This window comes from Rhinoderma darwinii, chromosome 4 (genome assembly GCF_050947455.1).
Source record: "Rhinoderma darwinii isolate aRhiDar2 chromosome 4, aRhiDar2.hap1, whole genome shotgun sequence".
Taxonomy (NCBI): Eukaryota; Metazoa; Chordata; class Amphibia; order Anura; family Rhinodermatidae; genus Rhinoderma; species Rhinoderma darwinii.
Genome location: NC_134690.1, coordinates 141398882 through 141416231, shown reverse-complemented (window position 1 = coordinate 141416231; position 17350 = coordinate 141398882). Strand labels below are relative to the sequence as shown.

Below are 17350 nucleotides of genomic sequence, written 5' to 3'. Positions count from 1 at the left end.
GTGACCAGTCACATGATCACCGGGACCAATAGAGGATGTGGCACTGTCGCTGCCTCTATTCATATGTACAGTGCTCATTGAGCGCTGTGTAGAAGAGATCCGAGAAGATAGAAGCAGCTTCTATCTTCTCTTTAGAGTCCCCGGCAGCCACTGACTGCCGGAGACCCAACATTCAGTTGCCAGATCGCTCGGGCAGCAAGCGAAGACACGTGCCGTAAATAGTCTATGGCGCGGGTTTTAAGGACCCCGACCGCTGGCCAGATATACAAAGCCAGCTTTCGGGAACCGGTTAAAAAAAACCATAAGATAACACGTTTTTAGTTTGCCATACAGTATCTAGTTTTGCTAAGCTAATACAGATATACCCCAAGAGATTAACATTTGTAATTGCATCAAAAGGTGACTCAAGAAAGTTTTGACTTTCAGGCGTGAATACTTATGCACATTAAAGTTCTCTGTTCTATGTTGTGTGAATCAAATAGCACAAATCCCCAAAAATCTATTTTAATTTAAGGTTGTAATGAACAAAACAGGTTAAACACTACTGGGGGGAGTAATACTTTTTGAAGTCAGTGTATTAGGAAATCCCTCTACATTAATTAATTAATCAATGAATAGAATCTGTTATTGGAACAGCTCTTTTAATGGTACTGGAATGATCCAAAAGTAGAGAGTTCAGCAGTAAGGTTCATCAGCATAATGCAGACTGTTCTTTATTGCAGCCTGTATTAACCATATGGCTTAGTAGACACAAAGTTGTAAAACAATTTGTGTCTGCTAGCCACAAAGGATCGAAATTCCTTACTGTTGCAAATATTAATTTACTCTTGAATATTCAGGTAGCAATTCGACTAAATAAAATAAAGATTTTCTTTTTATGAAACTTCTTGAACTGTCACTATTATTGTGGTCTCCTTGTAACAAGACGGAGCACACTGAGAGGTAGTTGCAGAGGCAACTGTATGACGCCTTTTTTGAAACGGACACTATGCTATGTACACACAGTATAGATTTGGTGTGGTTTTGTATGCATTTAAGCTTTAGCCTTTAGGCAGCAGTGGCTTCGAAACAGGGAAAACATATAAAAGAAAGACTAAGGCTACGGTTACACAACAGTGAAAAACTGAATTTTTCAGAACAGTGTAGTTCTATGGCTGTATTGTATTCACACGGCTGTTTTTTCAACGGCCCATCAATGCTGGCCATCAAAAAATAGGACATGTCCTATTTTTGGCAGTTTTCATGGCCAGACGGCCCCCATAGAACTCAATGGTTCAGTTTAACGGCCGTTTTTCAGGAATTAATCCTTATGACGGCCGTTAAAAACTGATCCTGGCCAAGAGGACTCCCAGGGCACAGCGCTACTTCCGTCACTGCCGGAATTCCCGGCCAGGGTGTCAGCAACGTTCTGGCTGGGGACTCCGCTCCTAGAGAGAGCCCCTCATATATGGATAGTGACACCAGGGGCTCCTCCTGGAGTGGAATCCCCGGCCAGAGCATTGCCGACGGCGTGTCTGGCACTATCTACAGGGGAGGTGTCTGGTGCTATCTACATGGGGTGTCGGTGCTATCTACAGGGGGGGTGTCTGGCGCTATCTACAGGGGGTGTCTGGCCCTATCTATAGGGGAGGGTGTCTGGCGCAATCTACAGGAGAGGGTGTCTGGTGGTGCTATCTATAGGGGGTGTTGTGTGGCGCTATCTACGGGGGGTGTTGTGTGGCGCTATCTTCAAGGGGGATGTGGCACTATCTACATGGGCACTGTGGCACTATATGGGCACTATCTAGAGGGAACACTGTGGCGTTATCTATATGGGTACTATGTGTGGCACTATCTACATTGGCACGGTGGCACTATCTACATGGGCACTGTGGCACTATTTATGTGGGCACTGGCACTATCTATGTGGGCACTGCCACTACCTACAGTGGGCACTATGGCACTATTTACAGTAGGCACTGTGGCACTATGTGGGCACTGGCACTAGCTATGTGGACGCACTCTAGAATGGCATTGCGGCACTATCTACATGGGCACTGTGGTGTTTGCAGAGGGCTTGGACAAAAAAAATCTAATTAAATTCATCAGTTTTTTTAATGGCCATGAAAAACAAATGGCAAACGGATGACAAACGGCCATTAAAAATGAACAGATGGACTGAAAGTGGATTTAAATTTGGAGTCACGCTGATGCAAAAAGGCCGTATAAAACTGACAGTTGATCAGTTTTTAATGGCCATTTTTTTTCACTGTCATGGGAATGTAGCCTTAAACTGCAATATTACAGATCTGTGTTGTAGGTATTTGTAATAGGGCACCCATCGCCTGTAATAGAGCCATACTGTTTATCCGTGTACATCCTGTATTTCAATGCCTTTAGGGGAGAATAGGGCGCCTTATGAAAGTACCAAATGGTGGCCCACAGAGTGCCTACAGGTCCATAATATGTACCCATAGGGACTCCATGCGAGTTGCTCCACAGGGTTGTTAAAATATTGTTATCATTGTTAATGGCTAAGCCAAGTTTTTTGAGCAAGACAAAAAAGATCTGAATCTCTATATTTCATATAAACTCATATATGTATCACATACTAACAATAATATAGGAATTGCAACACTAATTCACCGTAGCTTTGAAAGGGACAGCATTTTATACAATAACTAAGAGAAAATAGTGCAATAGAACTAAATGGTAAACTGATTAATATTGCATTTTATTTGTAAGATGTTTATACCTAAAAAGCCAAACTGATCGTAGAAATAACTCCATTTAGATGCTATATTGCTGTAGCCTATATAATGTGGTTGGATATCACTTAAAAACAATGATTGTGTTAATTTTAATTAACCGGTTAATGAAGAATACAGTATACAAGTAAGGAAAACTGCCTCATATGAAGAAGTCACCTTTTCCAATAGTTGAATGACCTTGCACATTTTTATCCTTAATAAAACTAATGATTGTATATGTGATATTATGATAAACGCGGAGGATCCATTATTTCCATTTACCCAAGACTCTCTACATGAATGATTCAAATCAATTCAAATGACTCTGTTTATAATGTCAATGCTGAGACCTCAGCAATCCCAGTACCGTATATATGTAGTATTTTATATTCCTTAGGGTATGTGCACACACACTAATTACGTCCGTAATTGACGGACGTATTTCGGCCGCAAGTACCGGACCGAACACAGTGCAGGGAGCCGGGCTCCTAGCATCATACTTATGTACGATGCTAGGAGTCCCTGCCTCGCTGCAGGACAACTGTCCCGTACTGAAAACATGATTACAGTACGGGACAGTTGTCCTGCAGCGAGGCAGGGACTCCTAGCATCGTACATAAGTATGATGCTAGGAGCCCGGCTCCCTGCACTGTGTTCGGTCCGGGACTTGCGGCCAAAATACGTCCTTCAATTACGGACGTAATTAGTGTGTGTGCACATACCCTTACTCCTACTCTCCTTAGCACTTTTCCACTTTATTTGTTGTCGAGTTTTTTTTCTGTAGCTGTAATACATACCTCCTTTTCTACATATTTTCTTGCCGGGTTTCCGGACACATTCCTTGGATATTCTTTTTACTGAAAAATGAATAAAAAACTAAAAAATAACATGGAGCTCCATGACAGAGAGTAGGAGCATGCAACACCGTTTACCTAGCTCTGCCTTTGGCTATGTTTCCAACGCTGTGACGCCTGCACATGCAAATGGAGGAAAATGTATCATCAATGGGCAGGTTGAAGAGAGCAAATACCTTCCATTGTAATACCCGTGCCTTAGGAGAACATGAGTGTAGACATGAGTACAAAAACAGGATCACACACAAAAGAGCATCATGCACATCGAAAGCCAGCATGCTGACAACTAACCGGACATGCAACCTATATACAGGATTAATATGGTTAGAACGGAAGAAAGCAATAGAAGAAAAATAAAATAAATCTCATTGGTTTTTGTTTCCGCATGTAACTCACCATCCTCAGTTGGAACATATATATTTAAATATAGACAGTCCTCATTCTGGTCTTGCACATAGGAAGAAACTACATCCAGGTTGTTGGTGAACCAAACAGGAAGCATGACTTCCGGAAGTCTGCCTCCCACAATGTTTTGGGGACAAACCGGTGCAAATTGGGTGGCATTTTTTATATCTCCCCAAGTTACTGGAGGCTCCGGTGGCTGGAAACGGTGCTCCCCTACTGGAGAAGCAGCATAAGGAACGCCAAGGAACTGAATAACAGGCCCTAGTATTTCATTGTTTAGTTCCTTCTTAACACCACGTACTTTTCCATAAGTCGTTGTAACTATGGGGTCCACATCATCCAGTTTTTGTGAATATACAGTTGTAATGTGAAGTAAAAATCCAAATATACATAAAGGAAACATGACATCCAATCCCGTGGGTAGCAGACGCAACCTTGCTATTCTCCACAAACAGTTCAGCCGAATGGACCTTGGAAACACCATAGTCCCACATTAGTTGCAGAGGAAAGCAATATTATTTGTATCCACTTGTGTAAAACAGGGCAATCGAAGGAAATGTATCAGGTTTGTTAAATGTGATCCTGCCAGGAAAATCTCAGAAGGGTTTTCACGCAGTAAGAATCTTCCATTGATTTCGCACTCACTGAAGCAGCATCTTCACTAAGCACTATTTATCAGGCTACATTCTATTGACAATACTGTTTTCCATAGTAGCAATATCAGAAGAACTGCCATTTACTGCACATTGCCTTCTTATAAATCAAATCCAGTTATCCGCAGGTCTATATCCTGGAGAAAATGAAAATAAGTCATTAATAGGGAAAAATATATAACATGGACAGTAATAATTACATGCTCTGCAAGATACCGTGTATTTGTTAATATTTTCTCTTTTCTAATTATAGCAGAGTAAGACAACTTTAATTAATTTCACGATTCATTTGATGGATATTTTTAATTCTTTAAACTATTAAATACAATTTTTTTACCCCACAAATACGTATAAAATAAGAAACAGTTCTTTGAAACCTATACATAGATGATAGATAGATAGATAGATATGAGATAGATAGATAGATAGATAGATAGATAGATAGATAGATAGATAGATAGATAGATAGATAGATAGATAGATAGATAGATAGATAGATAGATATGAGATGGCTAGATAGATAGATAGATAGATAGATAGATAGATAGATAGATAGATAGATAGATAGATAGATAGATAGATAGATAGATAGATAGATAGATAGATAGATAGATAGATAGATATGAGATGGCTAGATAGATAGATAGATAGATAGATAGATAGATAGATAGATAGATAGATAGATAGATAGATAGATGTGATATAAGATAGAGAGTTTTTTTGTGAATGGTCTAGGATCTAGATCTCCTAACATTTATAATAAATCTTCCTGGTCCCTGGTTTCAAAGGAAAGGTGGTCATGTGTCAATAGCAAGGGAGCCACTCTGAACCTAAATAAAAATGTGTTACTCCAAAATCAGGTTTGAGACTTGTCCTAATTATGTTAATCATTAACAAACCTTTTATGTTAAAGAAAAACATTGACAAAGGAACACAAAGTCTTGCGACCCCCTCTTCTACACCGCAATAGCGTAATTTTTTTTTAAAAGACGGACCATACATTTGATAACATGTTAATCTATATTACTTTAAGGGATATTCTCGAAATCACATATATCATGAAAGCAAATTCAGACTCCAATCTAATTCACGGACGAATAGGCCTGGTCACTGTAGAGGTCACTCTTGTGCTTTTTATTGCAATGAGTGGGAAATTATTTTTGTTACCATTGAAATATTTAGTATTTATTATTGTATTCTCTTTTTCAGTTTGTTTTGAACAGTGCTCAAGCAGCCATACTTTACATATTTATTTTAGGTGTATATACCAAGTATCCTTTTAAATGAAACCAGTATATTTAGATAACACCTCAGTGAAGAATCCATGAGCAGAAATCTTTCTACCACAAACTCTATCACATGTGTACATAGTGTGTAGTATTACTAGAAGGAAAAAATACACTACAATGAATCAAAATAAAATGCTGTGAGTCAATTATGATAATATATTATTGCCTACAGCATGGAAAATTTCAAGTAGATTCATGTAATATAATATGAACACCGCAAGCAATATCTACAGTTGGTATACCTGCTGTGAATACACAAGTGTAATAAAATGAACAAGAGACTAAAGTGAGAAAGCATTACAAGTTTCTTAGAACGTTTAAAGCCGAAATCACGTTTTTAGCATGAAGTACCATTTTACAAGCTTTAAGATGATATCTATAAAAAACTTTATTTTTAAAATACACAATATAAGAGTTTTCAAACTTATCTCTGTATATTAGAAAACTGGACATTATTGAACAATTTCACATATTTTTATTGGTTTTTTTTCTATAGCTGCTTCAACATCATTTTCAGTTTACGTCTTGATATAGTCTAGATGAAAATAATAAATTTCATTACATTCCTAGATCTAAACCTAAACTACAGAATGTATTATAGTCTAGAGTTGTATTCAAAATGATGCTGGTTGCTTCTAGAATCAGTCTATACTGTGCTGACAAACACTCCCATAACCTCTTAGTTGATCTATAATGTTCTCTGCTACACTGCATTTTGGGAGAGTAAGTTTTATCTACATCAAATTATTGTCTATTTCTTTGTATAAAGAACATTCTGTCAACATCAGTTTAAGGCCTTGTTCACACTGAGTTTTTTGCAGGAGGAAAATTCTGCCTCAAAATTCCGTTTGGGATTTTGAGGCAGATTTTGTCCTTCCTGCATGTTGTTTGCCGTGATTTTCGCCGTGTTTTTCTCGGAATTTTTCGCTCGTGCCTATTGAGTGCTGTGGGCAAAAAACTCTGCGAAAAGCGCGAAGATAGGGCATGTCCCTTCTTTCTCCCGCGAGGCGGTTTTACCGCACGTGAGAGAGAACCGCCCCCGCCTCCCGTTGAAATCAATGGGAGGCATTTTCGGACGGTTTTTGACGAGTTTTGTGGAGCGGTTTCCGCTCCAAAAAGCTCGTCAAAATACTCCGTGTGAACAGGCCCTAATGGTGTTTTCCGATGGATTTCATAACAGATGCTTCAGATAACTACATTTCCTCTAACTTCTCTTGTGATAAGGTCTTGCATTTAGGTGGAGTTCTAATGCATCACAAAAAATGATAGATGGGATTCAGGACCGGTCTATTTGCAGGCAATGCAAGTTCTTCCACCCCAAACTGGACAAACTAGTTGGAAGATGTCATTTTCCTCATATAAGATTTAATATATTGTTTTCTTATATTCACATGTACTACTGATTTACTGTATGTCGAAAAAATAAATCTATAATCATATTTACGCTTTAAGACGGTCATTCCCTGGAAATAAGAGGCTAATCCTAACCACAAAAGGTGACTCAGAACGCATCCTCCAAAGCATTAGTTATGCACTATGCATAAACAATCTCTTGGTATCTGCCAGACAAAGCTTTCATATTTTTCCATTAGAGTGATAGACGGTGAAGGGTGATTCATCATTCCAGATAAGGCTCTGTTCACACGGACGTTATTGGGTTCTGTGGGAGTTTGTCAATTGTCAGCAATAATAACGCAGCACTATTATTGTCGCCAAAAATGAGGATGCTGCAGAAAGAACCCGGGCGGACCCCATTGAAGTCAGTCAGTGATCCATGACACTAGTGTAAACATAGCCTAAGTCCTCATGCACACGACTATAGACCTTGTCCGTAATTACGGACCCATTCATTTCTATGGCTGAAGGACGCCGTCCCTTATATTTAGGGGAAGGAGTCCGTGCTCCGCAAAAGATAGGACATGTCCTATTTTTTGCCTTTTATGGACTGTGCTCCCATACTTTATATGGGAGCACAGCACGCAAATGCGGGTGGCTGTCTGCAGCCGGCCGTGCTCGTAATCACGGACTGTGATTACGGGCACGGTCGTGTGCATGGGGCCTAACACTTTCCACTGTACTTTACATGATTCCAGTCATAGCATGGCACTGGGCATGCACACTGTCATATTTCCAATACCTACTATGTATTAACTAATATATCCTGATATGTTAAAATACCTATAAATACTGTTTATTTTAGTTTCTAAATATAATATGATTTTTTTTATTGAATACAAGGGATTGCAACATCGGAATATTCATTGACTATGAATTGCTTACTGTAAATTTATTGTAACATATTCTGCTATAATATCAATTGAATATATACCAAAATGAATGTCAGGCTTAGCTTACATTCTCCAAATAGAAAGACTTTCTTTTGTAATCCTTACAACAAGCGCTATCATGCTTCAATAGTTCAATGTGTGCTGTGCATTTGCTGAGTCCTCGAAGATTATATATAGAAGGAGATTGAAATGATAAATGTTTGGTCTTTAACATTTTATCATTAAACTCTGGAATGCCAAAAGCTGTAAACATGAGAAGACCCTTGTTAATAAAAATAAAACCTTGATGCCATATCTGGTCATCAGTATAAAATTATAATAACATTACAATAACAATGACCACACTGTTTCTTATTCTACATCTGAATTCAGACGTTGAAACGTGGACATGATTACAAAATGTATAATGTCACCAGTATGTTTAAGAATCAGCAGAATGCTGTATAAATGTCTTGCTACTCAACCAGTTAATACAACTACAGAGACGATAATGCTTAGTCAAGGGGTGCAATACGCGACTATTGTGCTTTTTTTTTTTCAAAAACACAATAATAAAGATCAAAATCAGAAAATAATAGAAGGTGAGAGAGAAGTGGTTTGGTTGGCCTGATAGGTACATAAAGCTATCCAGCCAGAAAATTAGAGCTAAAGGAAAGGACCAAGGTTGTAAAGTTGTATAGTTCCATAAAAACTTCAATACAACGAAATAAAGATTTGACAAGGGGTGTTGACCGCTGGCAACAAAAAAAAAATTTCAAAAAGTATTATATAGTTGTTGAAGGTGTGACCATAAGAAAATGCAAACAATTCTGCCTTTTCCGTAACAGATTATATGCAAGTAAACTACTGTTTAATTATCCAGCACTTCTTCAATAAACTATAAGCAGAAGGCAGGCGGCACCCAAGGAAAGGCTGGCCCATCTACTAGCCCAGTGTATGTAGACAAACATCGCCCTTTCTACGCCATTTTCATAGCTCACTTCCTTTAGACTATATGGTGACAATTCTGGTTATGTATGTACATTATTTATAGCTTGATCACTGATGATATATATATAACCGAAAAACACAGCATGGATCTGAAATGGCTCAGAAAAAGTAAGGTGCGGCCATCAGCAAGCATGTATTAAAATATGAGCCAGATCCTAGGGCGTATACCCATAAAGCATCCAAAGCATAAATATATAACCTAAAGAAAAAGATGCCAAAAGACTGAAAATGTAGAAAAATAGAGAAACACTTTATTTGAGAATAACACATAATATACAATGATTAAAAAAGAATCCATAAACCAACAGGTAAAAAAGACATACAAGCCATGCAATTTATATAATAAATAGAGTCTGAATAGACAAAAAGTACTGAAAGCCAAATGGCTTAACCTGGCACTGAATATGTCGGCAAGCTGTATATTTGTTATAATGAGTACAGGAAAATAGAAATATATACCATATACAATGGTCTAAGAAAGAGTACTCAAATACGTAGTGACAGCGCCGCAGAAACATAGGCAATGCTAAAGTATAAAAAGTAGTCACAATGAATAATGACAATAGACATACCCATTTAGAGCCCAGGTTTAAAGTGCACAGCGAGAGGTCTGCCCCAACGCGCGTTTCGGCGCAACTGCCTTCGTCTGGGGGTAGCATTGAACAATGTATGTTCCACTTCTTATAGAGAAACGCTGACCAATCAAGGAGTATCCTAATCAGGGATCCCAGATGTAACTATGTAATAATAATGTAACGCCGCATAGTTACCGATCGCTTCCTCGAGGTGAAAACAAGATGGCCGCGCCTACCGGAAGCGCCGATCACGAGGGGCCGGAGCCGGATACACGTCACCGCGTCATTAGACGCGGTCACGTGGGTCCGGAGTCCGGCGCGTCATGAGCGGCGGAACGGAGGCCGACCACCTGAACACCAATCAGAGGGAGCGATGCAGCGAGAAAGTGGGAATGGTTTATACCTATGATTGTTGTACTCATGTTACTTTTGTGCCATTTTTTATAATAATGTCCTATGTACATATATCTCTTTGCAGTAGGGTCACATCTAATTTTCTTTACTGGCGTTTTAAACCTTACTAGGGATCACGGTCGCTGTTTACAAACATTGTGTATCCAGGGTTACCCACTTTCTCGCTGCATCGCTCCCTCTGATTGGTGTTCAGGTGGTCGGCCTCCGTTCCGCCGCTCATGACGCGCCGGACTCCGGACCCACGTGACCGCGTCTAATGACGTGGTGACGTGTATCCGGCTCCGGCCCCTCGTGATCGGCGCTTCCGGTAGGCGCGGCCATCTTGTTTTCACCTCGAGGAAGCGATCGGTAACTATGCGGCGTTACATTATTATTACATTGTTACATCTGGGATCCCTGATTAGGATACTCCTTGATTGGTCAGCGTTTCTCTATAAGAAGTGGAACATACATTGTTCAATGCTACCCCCAGACGAAGGCAGTTGCGCCGAAACGCGCGTTGGGGCAGACATCTCGCTGTGCACTTTAAACCTGGGCTCTAAATGGGTATGTCTATTGTCATTATTCATTGTGACTACTTTTTATACTTTAGCATTGCCTATGTTTCTGCGGCGCTGTCACTACGTATTTGAGTACTCTTTCTTAGACCATTGTATATGGTATATATTTCTATTTTCCTGTACTCATTATAACAAATATACAGCTTGCCGACATATTCAGTGCCAGGTTAAGCCATTTGGCTTTCAGTACTTTTTGTCTATTCAGACTCTATTTATTATATAAATTGCATGGCTTGTATGTCTTTTTTACCTGTTGGTTTATGGATTCTTTTTTAATCATTGTATATTATGTGTTATTCTCAAATAAAGTGTTTCTCTATTTTTCTACATTTTCAGTCTTTTGGCATCTTTTTCTTTAGGTTATATACTGATGATATATGCCTAAAAATATTTAAATTTTCCTGCCTAATTTTAGAATTGATATTAACCCTGGGATAAATATTAATACATGGTCGTGTAGAATAATTCCACAAAAGAACAGAGACGTGCATATGTTACTTCTCATACATGAATCTATGACAGCGGCAGCTCTTCTAGGTCATTTACAGTTAGCTACCAGCCTGACGCATCATGGTTTGACACCCAGTAATATATGCTGATCATATATTTTTAATATTTTTTTTTTTATATATATTTTTCTTTCCCTTTCCTTCAATAGATACTTGGATTTATGCTGCTTTAATTGCTTTTTAAATAACAATTTAATTAATAACAATAGGGATAGTAACTAAGTCGTTGACCTCTAACTTTTAGAAGACATCATTGTCTGTAAAATGTGACCCTGTATGATCTAAAGTATCCGACAACCATTGAAGATTTCTCTATTTGCTGTGTAGAGTGTTATGCCGTTAGCACAACCCTTAAAGTTTAGTTATACTTTTTAGCTCACTACACCTTAAGTAGTACAATAAAGCAGACTTTATCCATAGGGGGCAGATGTCTTACCATTGTGACCATAAAGGATTGTTAATTTCTGAGGAATATGGAAAACACAAAATCTCTCAACCTAATTGCTAACATGTCTAGAACTAGAATTTGTACTCCATTGAACAAAAATATACCTTCCATTTCCCCTCTGTAATAAACAGTGTTATAAATTCTATACCCAAAGAAGCAGGTAAGAAGGTCAACAAGGTTAATTACTAGAGATGAAAATCAGTTCTTTAGAAATGCAACCTGAACACAATGATGGAATAATTATATTTAACTACGCATAGACATTATAATAATTTGTCATCATAGGAATATATATATACACCTGTATTTTCAATGAGTGCATTTTTTTATATCTATTTTACTTGTTCTGTGACTCCAAATGAGTCTGTCATTGTAATTTAAGTATAACCAAGGCAATCTTCACGACTTGTCTTATTCATCGATTGAATGATTGACTTATTGATTAGTACATTGACTAGATTGCCAAAACTACCCATAAAGCACAGAAGTAACCTTGCCTACATAGCAACACAGGAATGTTTATGCTCCATAAAGCACAGAAAAGATATATAGGCATTAAATTAAAACATGGGATTTTCTCAAAATGGTCAATGCTGCCCACAGCTAAGCAACTATAATAGTTTATTAAAATTTTGTATTGCAAACGATATTTTAAAATATTGTACCTACAATGTTTCTTCCTGCTATAGAAAATATAATATACTTACATGATTCTGGAATATTTCCGACTGCACAAACTAATGTATTTAATGTAATAATGCTAACAATGGGTTATATCCTTTCATGCACTGCAAGCAGTCACTTTGTTTCAGCCCGTCAGTGGAATAGTTGTCAGTGAGCAGACAGTTACCCATATTGTTACACTGCTGCTCAACTTTTTTGATGCTTTAGCCATCGGCATATTTCTTCACTGGTGGAATAATCACTGAGAGAAATGTAGGCTAATGCTGAACATTTATGGGGGCTATGCTTTATGAAATGCAATAGGGACCAGTATAGGAGCCAAATATTTTAGTACAGCAATGACAACTACAAACAAAGCATATGTTATTAATTATTATATCACAATGTGCTCTCTATAAACCGTAAAGTAGCTGTTTAGCTGTGGTCTAATAAGTATTTGATCATTAGCTTCTTTTATCTCTGTTCCATTATGCCAGATTTATGACTTTAACTTAAACACCGAAAAAGGCCATACTTACAAATGGACACAGCCAGGTCAGAAACGCTGATGAAGGAGAGTGAGCAGGTGCTTTAAATAATAATAGCCACTCCCACTAGTCTTGAGGGGAGTGGTGTGTGTGGTGCATGGGATGCGTAGTAAGAAATAATAAATGAATAGTGTGTGTGCAAGTGTAATACTATAAGTGAAGTATAGGGGGCAGTAATGAGAAGTGCCTCAATAGAAATAAATGGATAATGGGGTGCAACACACTTGCACCCCATTATCCATTTATTTCTAGCTGATTTTAATTATAGCAAGAAAAAAATTATTTCAATGAGAAGGACAGGATACAAAAATCACTAAGGGGCACCCTGGAGAGGTGATGTAACTCAGGAAGTTTTAATGATGTAGTCCCAATTTAGCTCTGCTGCATCTGTGTGTCAATAGAAATATTAAATGATAAGCCCCTTCAAGCAACATTGGGATTGCCTAAGGGAAACAGTACTACTACTGGCTCAGTAATGTGGCTGGGTTATAGCTAATTGAGATAGTTTCCATATATAATTTGTTAAGCCCACAAAACATTTTTCTAGAGATACCTTAAAATAGGCAATGAACTTCATATGCTCTACGGACGTTATAGTTGCTGGCACGGCGTTTCATCATGCCTCTTGTATTGATTAAAAGTAGCTGAACATAATTAATACAACAATCAAGTCCACAGAAAAGGAAAAATGTCAAAAAACAGAAAGAATTCTAATAACTCCATTATGGAAGTTTGATGAAGACCTGGGAGCTAATATAGAACTCGTATTACCAGTAGGTCTAATGAGCTGCATTGCATTCACCTCAAGTTAATCTACTCTAGATGTAATTTGGAGCACCTACTGATATCATTTAATATATTGATGTCCTGAAGCAATCTAACTAATTAATAGTAAAGCATCAAAGTACAAACAGATGCTGAATAATTAACTCATAATAATACTTTTACAGTGATTTTTTTTCGAAGAAGTCAAAAACTTTATTTGCATCATAGAAAATAAAACCCTGTTAAAATTTTAGTTGTTACACCAAATTATGTGCCCTGTCTTTTTCAATGACAATAAGTGGTGTTCAAGATCCTCTCCCCAAAGTTCAGATACATCTCTAAATCCGACATATGCCAAGATGGTGCAAAATGCTTAACAAACATGTAAAACAAATTGTATACGCTCGAAGGATGCCTCAGAGGGATAACATCCATCGCCCAAAAAACTCTGATGTTAAAAAAAATTATACTATGTGTTTTTTAATGGATGCCTCTGATGGATGCTATCCGTCGGCCATTCGTAGCCCGTAGATGCTCATGTTGAAAAATTTATATTTTTAACAGATATTGTTTTTACTACATGAAACACAAAAAACGTTGGTCAGCGCATCCTACTGTTTTTACTAGACGGCGCAAGATTGTATTGCATTGGTATCATGACAGATTGTATAACTTCATGCAATTCAAGAAAAGTTGAAGGTGGACACATTTGTAAATTGAGACATGTTGACGTGTCATCCAAGTGACCTCTTTACAAGCGGCTGTGGCGGCCAATAGCTGCCCCAAGACATAACAGCGCAATGGATGACACAGCATCATGCCACATTCAAAGCAATGAGCAGCAGGGACCCATGGAGAGAGGGGGCAGGGAAATGAAGAAAAATTTGGCCGCGTTTAAAGGGCAGTTTCATATTTGAAACAGCGTCTGACATGTCAAAACATGTAATCTGATCCCTGTGACCTCCCTCAGAAACTGGAATGAAAAGGCTGCAGTTCTCCTCTTCGGGCCATGCCCCTTTGTCCTTTGACTCAGACATTTTATTCACTGCAATGGGACTTCTAGAGTTGGTGGGGGGTCACAGGGCACAGACCCGTACTGATGATATCTTCTGACATGTCTCAGTTGTTTACAAGTGAAACTTCACTGGTGCTCATTACGTCTGCAACACCCAGATCTCACTACTGAATTGAACTTAGATCACCATTGAACCCTATTTATTAAGACCAGACGCAATACAATAATTAAGAGATTTGATCAATATGAAGACAACCCAAGGACTTAATATTAATGATTTGGTTTTAGATGGAAATGCTATTTTTTAGTACAAAATATTTAAAGGGGTTGTCTCATCAGGACAACCTCTGTAGATATGCCCTATTAGGCAATATTGATATCATAGAGGGGGGGGGGTCCCCTCGTTTGGGACCCTTTATATGTGCCAAAACGTAGAGACACTTTGTAAGGGCGGCTAGAGCTCTGGCGCATCTGGCATGTCCTTGTATTATATGGATGACCAATCATTTGAATGGCCGGCATGTAATGCTATTTTTTCACTGCAGGGGTTGCTGCAGGGAAAGGTGTTGCTTGCCGCTGCTTCCCCCGAAGATAACAACTGATCGCCGGGAGTTAGTGAAGTCAGACCCGGCCGGGTTCTTTTTCAAAAGTGGTTGTCTTCATGAGGCAACCCCTTTAAATAAATTATGACTAAATATTAAAAGGATTGTAACTGTAAATTAACTGTGCAAGACAATTCTGTAATTTTAGCCAATTAGCCAGCCTGCCAGACTGAATGTACTTTTCTATTCTAGAGGTGTGGAGCGGCTGTCATTAACTATCAATTACTGATGTATAATAAAGATTTGGATTCTCCTAAGGAGTTAACAGTCTAATTGTCTGCACTAAATAACCGGTTCACAACCTTTATCTTTCGCTAAGAAAAACAAGGTCCCAAGAGGTTTGCATTTAGTCATTGCAGGTGCACATCAGCCGCACATTACTTAGTAAAACGTATTGAAAATGTGTTGTTTGGTTTTTTTCTTTGCTTTGTTTTGTGATCTGAGTTTTCTAATAATGCCCATCAGTGTATTACTATTACAATCTATATGTATTATCAATAACTGAATATATTACAGATAAAATGTTTTATTTTAAGGACATTTTATATGGGCCATTGATCCGGCGAACGAGCGCTCGTACGAATGCTCGCTCCTGATCCTTGCCCTGTGTGCACAGGGCTGATGCTTGTTCATTGACTGATCGCATCTTTATGCGGCTAAAGAAAATGGTTGCTTGTCGGCAGCACAACTCCCCATATTAACAGGGGATGTGCTGAAGTGGGGGTGAACTGTTTGGGGGTGAACAATCGTATTAACGATCCTTTGTCTCTATACATTCCAACCATTGCTCCATGTAAATAGAGCTAAACGAGCGCCGATCGATGTGCTATATCGTCATTCGCCCCTCGTTACCAGAAGTTTAAAACCACTCCTTTAGGAAAAGGCTTCACAGAGCGCCATTAATGGGGCCAATAGCAGCGCTGGCACTGTTTAACTGCAGAATAGTGCAGCCATTAATGAATATACCAATTATGGCTGCACGATTTTTTAGGCAAACAGCCGTTTTACCAGCAACAACGCATGACCATTAATGAGCAATTTGACAACCGTTCCTAACAGGGTGCCTGCACAGCTGTCAGCTGCCTTACGGCCACATCAATGCCGCTCCATGGGGCCTTACCCTTAGTTATACATGCCATGTATATTATACACTAAAATACAGGATTTTTGATGTGACTGTCTATATTGCTTCAATTATAACAACTAGCTGTTCGGAAGCAATAACTACATTTGGAACAGATAGCACTTGATTTGTTGAGAAGCTGGATGCAGCAATTTCCTCTTTTTGATGAAATAGATAATGTTACATGCAAACAAATTTCATAACAAGATTTAATATTGATGATATGTATATCTGTATCACCGTCATACTTCCAGAACCCTATTTATAGGGAGGCTGCAAATTATGATTTATTATAGCAGGTAACTCTAATCATATACAACTGCTAATTTATAAATCAATTGTATTTCAAACATGGAAAATATTGTAGATGAGGAAATATCTTGAAATAAGAAAAAAGGTAAAAATAAATATCTTATATGGGTTTTGAATATGTATTCAGTCCCGTGTGGATAGCCAGGGTTTATTGTTTATGTTAATTGGATAGTAAAGAAAGGAGTTGGATGGTAACAAGCGGCGGTGGTCTGGTCATTTTAAAACCAAGCATAGACATAAGGTGACTTTCAGCTTAATAATTCTTTGACAGACCGCTCTCTTGCCTGACCTCCCCATACACATGCTCATTTGGTTTGTCCATTACTACGGAGGGAGAAACATAAGAAGCTGACAAAACACCAGTCAGATCCCTGTTAGGCTGTGTTCACACTGAGTTTTTTTGCAGGAGGAAAATTCTGCCTCAATATTCTTTGAGGCAGATTTTGACCTTCCTGCACACCGTTTGCCGTGATTTTTGTCGCCTGTTTCGCTGCGTTTTTTGCTCGAGCCCATTGAGTGTTACGGGCAAAAAACTCAGCGAAATACGCTTTCTCTGCCTCCCATTGATGTCAATGGGAGGTCAGAGGCGTAACCGCTCGAAGATAGGG

At 38.6% G+C, this 17350-nt stretch overlaps 1 protein-coding gene across 6 annotated transcripts in view; it reads right to left on the bottom strand.

Annotated features, from left to right (window-relative positions):
• Window positions 1–4753, bottom strand: part of NLGN1 (neuroligin 1) — a 413346-nt gene extending 408593 nt beyond the window's left edge. For 4 of the 6 annotated variants that reach the window (XM_075861629.1, XM_075861630.1, XM_075861631.1 and 1 more), the window contains exon 1: window positions 3980–4753. In XM_075861629.1, the coding sequence (XP_075717744.1) occupies window positions 3980–4472 (493 nt within the window). In that variant the 5' untranslated portion in view covers window positions 4473–4753. Of the gene's footprint in view, window positions 1–3526; window positions 3587–3979 lie in introns of all 6 variants that reach the window. The other 2 variants (XM_075861627.1, XM_075861628.1) reach the window with 1 other exon arrangement.
• Window positions 4754–17350: the final 12597 nt, after the last annotated feature.